Source organism: Panthera tigris, chromosome C2 (assembly GCF_018350195.1).
Source record: "Panthera tigris isolate Pti1 chromosome C2, P.tigris_Pti1_mat1.1, whole genome shotgun sequence".
In the NCBI taxonomy this organism is placed as follows: Eukaryota; Metazoa; Chordata; class Mammalia; order Carnivora; family Felidae; genus Panthera; species Panthera tigris.
In genome coordinates this window covers 47,251,135-47,266,132 of record NC_056668.1, presented here as the reverse complement: position 1 = coordinate 47,266,132, position 14,998 = coordinate 47,251,135, and the positions used below count along the sequence as shown (strand labels likewise).

The 14,998-nt window shown below is 36.8% G+C and overlaps 2 protein-coding genes across 3 annotated transcripts in view; one reads left to right on the top strand and one right to left on the bottom strand.

The window, feature by feature from the left end:
- The window catches only part of CMSS1 (cms1 ribosomal small subunit homolog), a 381,170-nt gene that overhangs the window by 267,441 nt on the left and 98,731 nt on the right, over window positions 1-14,998 (bottom strand). The gene's annotated exons all lie outside the window — the stretch shown is intronic.
- FILIP1L (filamin A interacting protein 1 like) overlaps window positions 1-14,998 on the top strand; it is a 112,806-nt gene that overhangs the window by 8,216 nt on the left and 89,592 nt on the right. The window contains exon 3 of the mRNA XM_007095961.3: window positions 2,857-3,035. Coding sequence (XP_007096023.2) covers window positions 2,857-3,035 — 179 coding nt within the window. The remainder of the gene's footprint in view (window positions 1-2,856; window positions 3,036-14,998) is intronic.

Below are 14,998 nucleotides of genomic sequence, written 5' to 3'. Positions count from 1 at the left end.
CCCTGAAATGATGGATAAGTCTTCCTGTTTCTTCTCCAGGCATTATTCAACCTGCAAGTAGGGATAAAGAAAAAAAGGGGCAATGGTTCTCTAGTAGTCCCTTAGTACTTAATGATGTACCACCTTATACTGCTCCTAATTGTTTCATGTGTGTGTCTTATCTTCCAAGTAGGAGTATACCCACTGAGACTTCAAACTTCTCTTGTATTCCCCATAGCAACTACCACCGTACTTTAGTACATATAGCATAATAGGCACTTAAAAAACACTTCCTTCCTTGAGAAAATTGTGGCACTGGAATTGATCTGAGAAGTCCAACCTCTTAATGTATAAATGAAGAACCTGAAGTACAAAAAGGTTAGGTGGGTTGGCTAAACACACACACACAAGTAATGGGAAATGTAATGAATTCAGGGAGGATGAGGTCCATCATGTGATCTGTCAGGTATGTATTAGAAACTGAATTGAAAACAACTGGCTATTTCCCAAGAGGCATTCTAGGCATGGAGAAATTAAGGCACAGAATAAAACTTCAACTGTAAGCTAAAAGGCCTCTGGAATCAGTGACTCTTTGGGAGCTTTTGCTCTGTAAGGTCACTACTTGATAGCTTTGCAATTACTCCTATTGCAAATATAAGCTCCTTAGTGGCTGCACTGAACAGCATGTAGTAATGCCCATCACCCACTTTCCCCTCCCTCCCACCCCCATCAACCCTTAGTTTATTCTCAGTTTAATGTTTTTCTAAGTCAACTGACAACTTTCCTAAAGTAAGGCTGATCCTATCACTATTTCACTCTCAAATTCGAAAAGCATTTAATTTGAATTTCCTTTATAATCCACTCTAATGTTTGGAGAACTGTGAGAAATTTTCAGAGGGCTATTGTGGCTTGAGACCTGGGACAAATGAGCACTACAACCTGCCTCTCAGAAGATGGTCATTAGTTAACAGTGACTCTGCCAGCAGGCAATACAAGTTAGCAATTTCAGCTTCCACAAAAGTACTGGTTATATTTATTAAAAACCATCAACACCTGTTTGGCATAATGAAGTATTCTGTGAGCGTGTGTGTGTTAAAGCACCTCATAAACCTATATTAGAAAACTAGACAACCAGCCTAAGCGTTTATAGGTTCGAGGGAATTAGTTGGGTTCTATATGCTGGTATACCTTTGTTCTATTCTTTTTCTGAAATAACTTGACCATTTTGTGCCTCGGATCCTAGTCATGTATGTGCTTTTTAAAGATATACAATTTAAACTGGCTTCAAATTCAGAGTCACAATTTTTCAATATTTTACAATAAAGGCAGAGGGCAAAATCAAATAATACTACCAACTATAGCACCTACTATTTAATCTAGAAAGTCACATGCTTTCTAAACTACATATATATATATTTTTTCTTTTCTTTTCTTTTCTTTTTTTTTTTTAGAGAGAGCGAGTGAGTAGGGGAAAGGGGCAGAGGGAGAGAGAGAGAATCTTAAGCAAGCTCCATGGTCAACGCAGAGCCTGACATGGGCTTGATCCTACTACCCTAGGATCGTGACCTGAGCCAAAATCCAGAGCTGGATGCTTAATTGACTGAGCCACCCAGGCACCCCCCCAAACCACATTCTTAATTGGATCTTAATTTATCACTGGCTAAAGATCCTGAGCCACTTCTGTTTTAATCAGTCTCCTCTCCTCGTGTTGTTTTTTTTTTCTTGATTCCTTGATTGCTTGTTTTGTTTTCAATCTTTAAACATATATCATTTTACATCTATTATAAGCAAGGCATTGTCAGATCCTAAGAATGTTTTTAAAAATTTTAATTCCAGTATAGTTAACATACAGTGCTATATTAGTTTCAAGTGTATAATACAGTTACCCAACAGTTCCATATATTACTCAGAGCTCATCAAGACAAGTGTAATCCTAATCCCCTTCACCTATTCCACTCATCCCTCCCCCCAACCACCTTCCCTCTGGTAACCCTATCTTTGTTCTCTTAAAAGTCTGTTTCTTGGTTTGTCTCTTTTTATTTTTTCTTTTTTAAATTTGTTCTGTTTCTTAAATTCCACATGAGTGAAATCATACCATATTTGTCTTTCTCCTACTAACTTATTTTGCTTAGCATTATATTTTCTAGATCTATCCATGTTGTTGCAAATGGAAAGATTTGATTCTTTTTGATGTAGATGCTAAGAATTTTTTAAAAATTCAACGTAGGCCCTGCGTTTAGTGAGTTCACAGTCTAGTAGGGAAGACAAACACATAAATCAGGCATAGGGTGATCATTTTATAACACAGCTATAAGTAGGCCACAGAAACCAGAGAGGACTTGGTGTTAACATCTGTTCACATTAACACTACATAACCAACACAGAATTGATTAACAAGAATTCTTAAATTATGTAAACACCTTGAAGCAAAATTCAGTGAATAATGGACCACGGGATCCAACAGGCCTACTAAAGGGAGGGAGGGCTGGGGCAGGAGAGCAGCTAGGCTGCTTCAGAATCAAACATTATCTAAGGATTTCTTTACTTTACATCATTCCTCTGACAAAGTTTTTCCGGAGAGAGGAGGAAGTGTCAGAAAATGGGTTTGGGTAAATTATTCTGATATCTACAGAGGCACCAATTATTCTGTCTGAGAAAAAACAAAAAACTATGACAGTAAAAAGATTACATTTGTGTTGAAATGCATCAAAAAGTATCAGTTAACAACGGTAATGATAAAAACCAAACAAAAATATCAGAAACCCATTGCCAAATTAATTAGTCAAAACTTAGACATTTCTAAAAGAGTGAATGAAAGATGGCAGTATTATGAAGGATTTACAGTTAACACATTATAAATGCATTTTCTTTTTGTAGTTGGACAAAGTCATGGAAAAACATAAAGAATCTCATAGACGAATCCTGGAACAGCTTTTAATGGCAGAAAAATCTCACAGGCAAACCATATTGGAGTTGGAGGAAGAAAAGAGAAAACATAAAGAATACATGGAGAAGAGTGATGAATTCATAAGCTTACTAGAACAGGAATGTGAAAGGTAAGGCCTCTTTGGAAAGACAAAGATCCACTCTACAAACTCTTACAACCTCTCACTATGGAGTTGGCATTTATACCAGGGATACAGGAATACAAGATGCATAGGACACAGCTTCTGCTCTGAAAGGTCTCACGGTCTAGAGTGAGGAAAGGGATATGTTTAAAGATAATTTCAATATAATGCAAGAATAACCAGCTATGATAAAAATTGTGGAAACATAAATGCTGGACACCTAATTCTGCAATGGAGTGCCCTGTGAAAGCTGCACAGAGGAGGTAACAGGGGTCTAGTCCTATGTAAATACGAATGGAAACTATAGACCAGGCAGGGGCAGAAATAAGTATCACAGCATAGAGGTAAGAAAATAGTATGAAAAGTGAGGGAACTCAAGCTTTCTGGAAACATGGCTATAGCACAAGGTGTAATTTCAGGATGAGAAAAGCAAAGGCTAGCCACAAGCAGTTGGATTTTATATTGTTGGCAAGAAGGCATAAATAACAAACTGTGAGAAGAATGAGTTGATCAGGTATGCTTTCTTAAAGAGCCATTGAGGCAATATGGAGTAAAGATAAGAACTTTAGACTGGGGGAAGATTTATATTCCCATGGTTATTGGGTTAGAGACATCAGGGTGTGAACAAGAAATATTTATGACGTATAGTCAATACTAATGAATGACTAATCAGACTGGAGAGCAGAGGAAGACATACACAGAGGTTTGGTTTTTTTTTTAATGTTTACTTATTTATTTAGAGAGAGAGGGAGAGTGTGTGCACGTGCACACAGTGGGGGAGAAGAAGAGAGAGAGGGAGAGAGACAGAATCCCAAGCAGACTCTGTGCTCAGCGTGGAACTCCAGGTGGGGCTCGATCTCACAACGTTGAGATCACGACCTGAGCTGATATCAAGAGTCTGACTTAATTGACTGAGCCACCCAGGTGCCCTGAAATATAGGGAGTTTTGAGAAACACTCCTGGCTATTCACCAAGGTACAAAATATAGAAATGGTGCACAGGTTTTTGTTGTTGCAGGATTTTGGTGAAGGAGATAGTTCAAAAGTGGGGGAATGAGCAGTCAAATAGCACCAAATAATACAAAAAAGGAGAAGAAAATGTCCCAGGATTGGCAACCAGGAAGACAGGAAAACTTAATGAGCCCTTTTAATAAAGTGAAGGCAGAAGCCAAATCACAATGCTTTGACAGATAAATAAGACATCAGAATGTAGAAGCTTAAAGTGTGAACTATTATTTTGAGAAGTTTGGCTGCAAAAAAGGAGATTGGTTGGTAAAAATTTTATAACCATATGAAGGGCAGATTATTTTGATCCATTTTGCCCGTCTGTTCTGAGCCACCTTAGAAAGTATGAGCCTCCATTTGAAATGGAAAGGACAATTAAGGCTCTATATTAATAATACAAAGATAGGAAATAACCAATCTTTGCAATGTCAAGTTTTTACTGAACTGTCCTTTCACTTTAGTTATTCCATGTGTACTTCATGATGCTGTATTCTAACAATCACAGAAAAATATAATTACTTATGAGCTCTCTATTCTAAAATATTAATAGTCTCAGCTACTTTATCTAACTACTTACAATTCATATTTTATCTAGGTAAATGAAGTTACACAATAGCTAGGTTAATGGCAAACTTCCATTTCTTTTCAGTGCACATCATGGTAGACACTTGGTCAGATTCCCAGAGAATCCATGGCCCTCACACCCATTCACTTCTTTCCACATTCATCAGGTTTGTTTCCTACTCACTACCTAGAAGGGGGTCTTGTTACCTTGCCCCTTATGAACTTGAAATATCTTGAGGGAAAGATAAAAGGACTACAGAGAAGTCTGGCACCAAGGGAAGATTTGACTCAGACATTACAATATGAGATTTGTTATTCAATGAGACAATATTATATTAAATATTATTTCGAACCCCTGTGGTTTGGCACCCGTGGCCTCATTTGGCCTCCACACTTATTTGGCACTAACCTGCTGAACACAGACACTTCCTTTCATCTTTCATTTTTATGAAAATGTACTGACCATGGATGAAGTGCTGTCTGCCATAGAACATAGAGGCACTGCTTGCTCCTGCCCAGGGGGCTTCCCACATTAACAGAGAAGGCAAGATGATGCAGATTTAGGGTAGGACTGTGGAGGGCTGTCTGAGGTACAGTTTTAAAATTCACTGTTGTATATCAAGTATCTTCTGGTGGAAGGCTTAGGAGAAGTTTTAACACTGTAATTTTGGGAGGCAGATGATGAAGATTATTTAAACCACAAGACAGCAAAGAGAACAACACTGAGAAATGGGAACAAAAATTCAGTGGGAATAAAGGCCATGTGCTAGAGGAAAAGGAAAACAGTGCGTTGAATGTAAATTGTACACCATGGAATCAGTATATTAAGAATGCCATTTCTACATATATAGAAGGGGTTTAAGAGGAAGAATTTAAAAGATCATATATTTTAACCTTAGACACAAAGCTTCTCTGTCTTAAAGAATAATGAAAGTGAATATACCATTACCAAAAAATAGGAAAAAGTGACTGGAGTGACTCTTATTCCCTATGTAGCAGCCATTCCAGAAGATATGAGAATATTCACCTATTTCTGTTTGCCAAGGAACAGCTTCCAGATGGAACTCTTTGGATATGAGAATGTTAAACCTATTTTCAACTCACATGATATGCAGACAATTCTTCCCCTGCCTAGCACACCCAACAACACAACTCCCATATCCTGGCACTCTTGTGGCATTGGTGCTCCCTGCTCCCTTGCCTCCAACAGGGAGACCGTGGGTCTCAGGACTTATACCTGCTTTAAGGCCATGCGCATCAACATATTAAATGAAACCCACCTAACAAAACAGCAAGTGGGAGAACTCTAAAAATTTCTGTAAATATACACAGAGAAGGGGCTTACACAAGAGTGAAATACCGCTCCTTTGTTTCATTCCCCAGTGACAAGTGACAAAACACGCGCAACATTACGGAGTCCTTCTAACTTCAGTGAGAGTACTTCCCCTGAGCACACAGCCACTCTTCACAAAAGCAAGACAAACTTGTCCTAAGGGGTCAAAGCATAATGTTTACTTTCTACCTCAAAGTGATGGAAGCCACTCCCAAATCAGTGACCCTCAGGACACAGAAACAAAGAAAGATATCATAACCCCCATAAAAAGGGAACTGGGTGAGGATAACCATAAAGGACTATTGGATTGAAACTCCACTGTGAATGTTTAGCACTTATTAATGTTGGATAATATCTACTTAGAAATAAAATAAAAATTAAGAAATACATGATTAAGTTAAAGAGACCTTAAAGGGTATAAAAATGGATTTCAAATTTATGTTCAATTTCTGTGTTTTCTTTGGAGAATTTGTTTTATGTGGAAAACCCTAAAGGAGACTGATATCACAGAGTTTAGGCCAAAATGTTTGCCAAGTGATGTCTTTGTCTTAATCACTAAACAATTGGCTTTCCCACTGAGGGAGGGTGGGGGCAGGGATCAACTCAGGAAACCTTTCCCAAGCATGTTAATGCAAAGTTTCCTTTGCTGTAATCTGTACAACTTGGTCTATCCATAAGGTAATATTATATCCACATTTCATGACTACTTTCTGTTCACTGACCAGCTCCAATGTATGGATATGTGTGTCACCGATGACCTGAATTATGTACTTGGCTGAATTACAAGTGGAGTCTATGTGAAATGTTTCATACAAAAGCAATGCCAGTAATTTTTGACCTTTCTGGATGGCTTCACAGGAAAGCCAAAACAAAAATCACTTTTAGTCAGTACAGTTTTGCAAAATTTTCCCATAAGTGAAATGCCAAATTTGTCTGCACCTTCAAAAAAGCTTGCATAATTTCTTTTTCCTTTTTCAGTTTCAGTGGGGGAAAGGCTGTGAAGAAAAAAAAAAGTTTCCCTTTTTTTTTGAAACCATGCATACTTTTTCAGAACACAAAACAAACCATGTATATTAACCATATGTATTACTGCATTTTGGGTCTTGAAGTAACCAGTAAAGTGAGAAACAAACATTGTTATGACAAGTCTGTATAAAAATGTGGCTTCAACCATGGATTTTTTTTTTAAAGCCTTAAATTACTTTTCATAATATCTTGGCCAAATAGGTTAGCATTGATACTATGACTTTATAAAGTAAGAGTTCAAATGGTAGCTTCTCAAAAGCCACATAGAAAGGAGTTACAGGTAGAATTAACTTCTTGTTCCTGTCCTGCCCAATGTTACTAGATAGAACAGTGGCTCAGTGGGCAGAGAGGCCTTTGAAGGAAAGTCATCAGGGACCCAGCCTCAAGGGTTGCTCCCTCGACCATACTTTGGGCTAAGTCTTTTGGTGTTCAGGTTTTAGTAAAGAACAAAGCACTTCTACCTCTCCTTTGGCTGAGGGAACTTCATAAAGAACAATTTCCATCATCAACACTTCTCTACTATGACAGACCTATTTTGCAGGTTGGCATCAGACAAGTGAATAAAAAGCTGAGCCATATTGACTTTCCTGTTAACTGAGGGTATTTGAGTCCTTTTTAAAAGTTTATTTATTTAAGTAATCTCTACACCCAACATGGAACTCGAACTCAGGACCCCAAGATCAAGAATCACATAATCCTCCAAGTGAGCCAGCCAGGTGTCCCTGAATTTGACTACTTTTAAAGGCTGTTGTCAAAAACATCAAATCTTCCTTTCAGAGGCTTTGGATACTTCCTCAAATATATATAAATGCATGAGTATATTAATTTATACATTTTTTTAAAATTAAACTAGTTAGCTAGTTAGGGCTGCATGCCATTCATTCATTTATTCACTCAAAAAGAAAAAAATAACCCAAAACAACAATTAATTAAATGTCTGTTACATACAGGCCAGGTCCTGTGGAAGATACTCGGTGAAGGAGGTAGATGTGGTCTCTACCTATGTAAAACCCTGACTAATTTGTGTATGTATAAAACCGAGACACTATTGAAGACTTTAAGACTTGATACTGATGATTCTAAGGCACTATGAGATCATGATGGGTAGGGAAAAAAGGCACCATTATGATAAAATGACATAATAACATGAAATGCTCACGAAAACAGAACATTCAGGAGAAACCAACAAACACATTACACTAGAGTACTTTACTGGAAAATTCAATACCTTGCAATCATTGCCATTAGGTTTTTTAGTTTCTTTGGTCTTAAATCTCGCCTTTTAAGACTATCCCATAAAGTATGACACAATGGGTATGTTTTAAAAAATAAATAAACTAAATCTACTTTTAAAAAATCATATTTAGAAAGCCAGCAGTTTTAAATTTCATGCACACTAAAGTATTGTTGCAGAATACATTGTACTCAAATGCAATCATTTCCTTTCAGTTTTCTGGCAAGGAGTTATATGTATTACATATTCTTGAGACTATGTCTTGCAAGTAGTGAAACAGATGCCAGATCTCCATTTGACCTTTGTCATGGGTAACCAGTTCTTTTGTCAGAACAAAATGGAGACCCGACACAAACATTTATTTCGGTATCATAACTCTATAGAAAATCACAATGTGATCAGCCTACTGTTCATATACACCAGACCTAACACAGGATCTGGGTAGGTAGGGATGCGAGATTAATTACCTCATGAAGGTACCAAAAACAATTTAGGACTGTATACCATAACTTAGCTCTCAATATATGCCACAAAATTATACCTTTTAACTGCACAATTCAGTGTTTTTCATATAACACCATTTCTTTTTTTTTTTTTTTTTTTAATATATGAAATTTACTGTCAAATTGGTTTCCATACATATAACACCATTTCATTACAGAGATCAAAATTCAGATACAGTAATGACACTGTATTTTGATTGCTTTTCTTTCCCAGAAAGCTACACCAAATTTTAACAAATAATGTTGGGTGTGTACTTGGACATATAATGATTAGTGAATTTTGCTCACAAAAGAATATTACAGATGTTAAAAAGCAGTCAAAGTAGAAACTTAACAAACACAGTAAGGGATGAACCAGGAACCTGGAGATAGGGGACTCTGGTCTGCAGACTAGATCTGTAACTACTATGTAAGTCTGGGCAAATTCCATTTCTCCAACTTGTATATAGGAAAACAGGACAGGCCATATGATATGTATGTCTCTTTCAGATCTAAAAATCTGTGGTTATGTGACTGTTATAAGTATTTTGTACCTTAAGTCTATGACTGTCACACTATCGAAAGAGGTCAGTGAGAATGATAGTACCTCTACCAACTTCAAATCCAAGTCTGTATTTCCACTCTTTTTAAAAAAAATTTTTAATGTTTATTTATTTTTGAGAGAGAGAGAAAGAGAGACAGAGAGAAAGAGAGACAGAGCATGAGCTGGGAGGAGCAGAGAGAGAGAGAGACACAGAATCCAAAGCAAGCTCCAGGCTCTGAGTTGCCAGCACAGAGCCTGAAGTGGGGCTCAAACCCATGAACTGTAAGATCATGACCTGAGCTGAAGTCGGATGCTCAACCAGCTGAACCAACCAGCCACCCATGTATTTCCATTCTTAAAGGATATCTATATGTAGGTACACCCTATCACTTCTCAAATGTCACATATTCAAAACTGAACTTAGCATCATCTTTGTAAATCCAGGTCAATTTATGACCTTTCTATTCCTGTGAATGCTGCTACAAAGAATTGATCAATCAAATAACTGCAAAAAAAAAAAACCTACAAAGGTCTCTGAATCCCGAATTTAAGCTAGAAAAGACTTATCAAGACCAACCTTCTGATTTTTGAATTGAGAAAAGTGAGGCCCATTGAGTCCTAGCTAAGAAAGCACAAAATCTTGCTGCTAAATAGTAGTGGTGCCAGACCAGAAGCTAGCTCTCCTGATAACATATTTGGTGCTATCCTCCCTAGAATCATTACTATATACTCGAGTTTTATGGTTGGTGTTGTGGGAGGTCCAGAAGAAATTTAAGACATAATAATAATATAGTTCAAAAGACAAGACACTCACAAATAATCTGTAAATGATTCAAAGAAGATTCAAGGGTTCATTCTGTGGTACTGACATTACTGTTGCAACAATATGGAAGGTCAGACAAAAAGAATACTAAGGACTATAATTATCTAACAGCCAGCACAGCCCTAGGAGAATGGAGGACTTACAGTAAGCACTGGATAAACACATCCTCCTGGCTTACAGCTACTAGTTTAAGAGCCCTTTAGAACAGGAAGCCAAAGACTGAATGTGGCAACCTTAAACTTCTGTTCCATCTGACTATAAAATACAAAGAGAAAGAAGAGTCATTACACCATGTCAAAATAGAAGTTTTGCCTCATAAATGGAAAGTAAGGTGGAACATTAGAATGAAACCGTATCTTGAATTTGCAACTTGCAGGTAAATTTTCCAGGCAAGTGTATTATTCTCTCATGAGAGGATAAAGCCAAAGAGTTTTGGCCAGCTATGAGGATGCAGATGCCTGGCATAGATCATGAGTAAATTAGAAGTAAACATCACTGCACAAAAAAGGTATTAGGAGTTAAAAAAAAATATAGACTCTGGAGTTAGGATAACAAATCTGAGCCATGGTCCCATCTTCTCACTAGCTATTTGACCTTGAACAAAGTACTTAATCTATTTAATCTGTTTCACCATCCATTGAAAAATGATACGGATCTCAGAGGTCCTTGCAATTGCTAAACTATAAAATGCATATAAAGTGTTAAGTATGGTGTCTAACACATGAGAAGCACTCAGTAAGCATTAGCATCTTTCTTCAGATTTGCCTTTCTTTAAAGTATTTTATTTATATACTCAGTGCCACACTGGGCATTTTTTGGATTGCCAGGAAGGCATTTAATTAGACCCTGTACTGGGTGGTAAGGATGTGATGATGAACAGGAGCTTTCAAGGGGGCATACCCTTCAGTATAGGAGAGACAGATATGAAAACAAGTGCAATGTGTTGCAGGTATGATGACAACAGAGAATATAGAGAAGGCACAAAGGAGGATCATTCTCTAGGGCTGGTTATATCTTATTTCCTTCAGAGTAGGGGTATTGCTAAACGTCCTAATGATCTAACAATGTAACACTGAGCTGAGCACTACAGTGCTCAATGATTTTTTTTTTTTTCTTTTAAACCATGGAGACCTATTTCCCCCTTTTGGAAATCATTTTACTTAGAAAAAACAGAAACATTAATGCAACAGTTATTATAAAGAGCACAGCCTACCACATATGCAAAATTAAGAATCATACAACATGGCAGTTTTTAAGTGCACTGAAAGATTCCATGGCTCCTCTGGTCTGCCAATGTCATAAGATCTCCACACTAATCACACCTTTTGGCCTAAAATGATTGTGAAAAATCAGGTATTTCCACTATCACATTAGGGGGCCTACATTTGTTTTGTTTTGTTCACAGTTCCTCCTGTAGGGTCCAGAGCATGGAGAAGTGAAAGAAATGATCCTAAAAGGGGATTTTAACTTTCTCAATTTGTACTTTGTACAGTTTTTGTATCCTATTTCTATTCACTGAGAAAAACATCACGAACATTCTCCTAAATCACCAACTCCTCCTCTGTACCATAATTTTTAAGAGTATGAATTCTAATGTATCATACAGATATAATTTATTTAACAAATTCCCTATTGTGGGCATTTAGATCCCTTCCACTTTTTCACTAATATAAGGAACACTATGATGAGCAGCCTCATATTCCAATTAATTCTTACACCTCCGTAATTGTAGCCTTAGAATAATAAATCCTTACATGTGGGTCAAAAGTTATGAACCGTTTAAGGATTTTAAAAACTGTAGCTAATTTGTGCTCTACATATAGATTATTTATACTATTACTAGCAATGAAGGAAAGTACCCATTTCTTAGTTTATAATTTTGCCTGGGACTAATCTTGAATCTGACCTCATTTTAAACATGATATGATGTTAAAAAGTATGTAAAGTGGATGTTAGTAACATGATTCAGACTTTCCCACTGACTTGGGTTGGGCTTTTATTTTAGAGATGTGTTATTTCTGAAGAAAAAAAAAATCTAACATATCATTAAAAACATAATCCTAACATTTTCTTGAAAGAGTATTTTGCTGTTGTCAATGTAATTTCACTATATTTCCTCTTCCCTATCAAATTCAGATTCTGATGGCCTAGCATCATTGATCTTCCAAAGACTGCTTCTGTTTCTTCTGTAAAAGGTCTGAACCCTCCTCTCTCCATACAATCCCATACCAATTAGAGTCCAAATCCAGGATGCTAGCTCACCTTTCTCACCACATGACAGATTCAACAATAGTTTATTACACTTATAGCATGTGCCTTATATGGTCCTGACAATTTTGATTTGTTTAACACCGCAGAATCTAAAATTCACTTTGTCAAATTCTGCCTCTAAAAATTCAGTTGATTTGTTGGAATGTGTGAGAATTTCAAACCAATTCTTCTAATCTAACTCAATTTCTACTTGTCAATTCTCACTTCCTCACGTTTCCTATTTATCGTGCACATACATTTATGCCCACAGAATTTTCCCATTTATTTCAATGAATTTCCCAGTAGCAGCTTAAAATATCTGAGATGCCTGGAGAACTGGTCATTTGTATATCTTCAGAAAATGTTTCAGAACAAACACGTTAGCAGAATTTAGGAGGATGAGTATGTGTTTTTTTAAAAATAAGTAATTTCCAATTTACACTTTTGTCACTTTATATCATGCATTTTTTTTTTTTGTTTTGAGTAACAATGACATTCAAGGCATGTGATGCCATAATAAACACTGGAATACATATACTAAAGGAAAAATACAGGAAAAAGAGAATCACATGTGGCTGCCACAACACTAGCTAGTGAACATATCCTTCAAAGATATCAGAGATCTCAAAATTGAATATTTACCAGTGGTGTCAACAGTGAGCACTCAATATAAATGGTAATTAAAAAGAAAACAAACATTTCCCTGTGGAGCACATCTGTCATTTGCTTTATGTCAAATTACTCCTTTTCTAAATAGATTTGTTGACTAATCAAAACTCAAGCTAAACATCTCCTCAAGAACATACCAGTTGTTCTATAGCCATACTCTCAAACATGATTGCACTGAGCTGTTAGGACAGATTTAGATTAAATGAATGGTCTTTTTATGTGTTTATTTGCGGAGACACAGATGGAGAACTCCCGTGGCTTCTTCATGCAGAAGAATTCAGTGGCTTATTCTCACCACTGCTTTGAAGGCTAAAATTTTTATCAATAAACAAAGTAAGAGGCACAGAATAACAAAAATGTTAGAAGAAAAAAAAAATCACTCCTTAATGTTCATGTGTGTTGCATTCTAAGTGAGTCATGCCTCAATAATAACAAAGCAGAGCAAATCAGATAAAACTTCATCCCAAAAAACCTCTGGATGGCAGGAACTGAATTCTAAACTGGAAGAGTTTAATCCTGAAACATGCTTCCCTGTCTCCTTTAAATAGGCCTGTATTTTTTCAGACAGATTTTATTGTGTTTGTTAGGGAAACATGTAGCACAGTCACTTAGTTCCCACTTTCAGCTCCAGAAAGAAACCTCAGGAATCCAAGGAGATTTGTGGTTTCATAACAAACTTCTCTTGCACCATGGCTTAGTCCTCATAACCCACCGAACCATGCAAAGGATCCAAAAAAAGTTGGTAAGTTTCTTTGTGCTTCAGATATATATCAAAGATGAGGATGTGAGGGAAGTACAAACATACAAACAGATAATTCAGATGAATCCTTACTCCAAAATATTTCAGAAATAATGCTCAAATTCTGCTTTTATTAAATTGATGGTAGCCCATTCAGACTTCCTTATAGATGCTACATTCACTAATAATTATTTTCATCTAAAATATATCTGAAACATAAAAGGGCAAGGCAGGGGCAGCCTTCAACCTCAAATGCCTTCAGGGGCCAGCAGGGTAAGGTAAATGAGAGGAGCAGGCTGGACCTTTGCAATAGGGAATGGTGGAGATTTTGAAAACCTGTGAGGGGCAAGTCCATCTAGTCAGAATAATCATTTCAGTATCACCAGTAAAGAGGAAACAGGCCCTACAACATAGCTGATCCAGAAATGGAGAAGCCAGACTGGTGAAGTCCAGCTCTGAAGAACAGGATATGTGTGACGAGCAAAGAGGACAGATATTCTTTGGACCCTGTAACAGAAGATGTGTACTGAATAAGAGGATAAGCACTGGACACAATACTAGGAAGTGCAGACGAGATGAACAAGCCTGTTTATCATGGCTTCTTGTTTGTCTTCTCTTCCCCACTTCTCTTCCACACTCACACACTTGTATGTAAGCTCCACAAGAGCAGACACACCTTGTTTTGTTTATCTCTGTAGCCCTAGCACCTCACAGAGAATGCCCAGTTGGTATTTACAGGATAAGTAAATGTATAACTCTCTTCAAGCATAGTCACTAACATGAGCACTGTAATTGGTAGTAGCAGCTATAGGGACTTCAAAGGAGCTGTTGGTTTTAGTGGAGACCTCTCCCTAAAGGTCCCTTACTCTTTGATGGCAAGAACAGAAATGTTATTCTTCTTTGTGCTTCTAAATGTTTTTATATTGATCCAAAGATATGAACTTCCTTCCACCTTTTCTACATTGCTGAATGAGTACAGAAACATTAAATTTCTTCAAAATCAAATATATATATACAAATGTATGTAAATATATATATATAAAAAAAAACACAATAAAATGACAACACAGGGATGTAACCAGCAAAATCAATACTGTGAGAATTCCAGGTAAGAAGTGACCTAGTTCCATTAATAAATAATGTGAATAATGTGCAAGGGTAAAATACCAAGGGGAAATTTCTAAGTTAAAAGAAATTCAGGCATTTCCATAAAGTGCAATGCAAGATCTTATTTGAATCTTGATTTGAAGACACTATAGAAAGGGGTGGAGAAAAACAGGAAA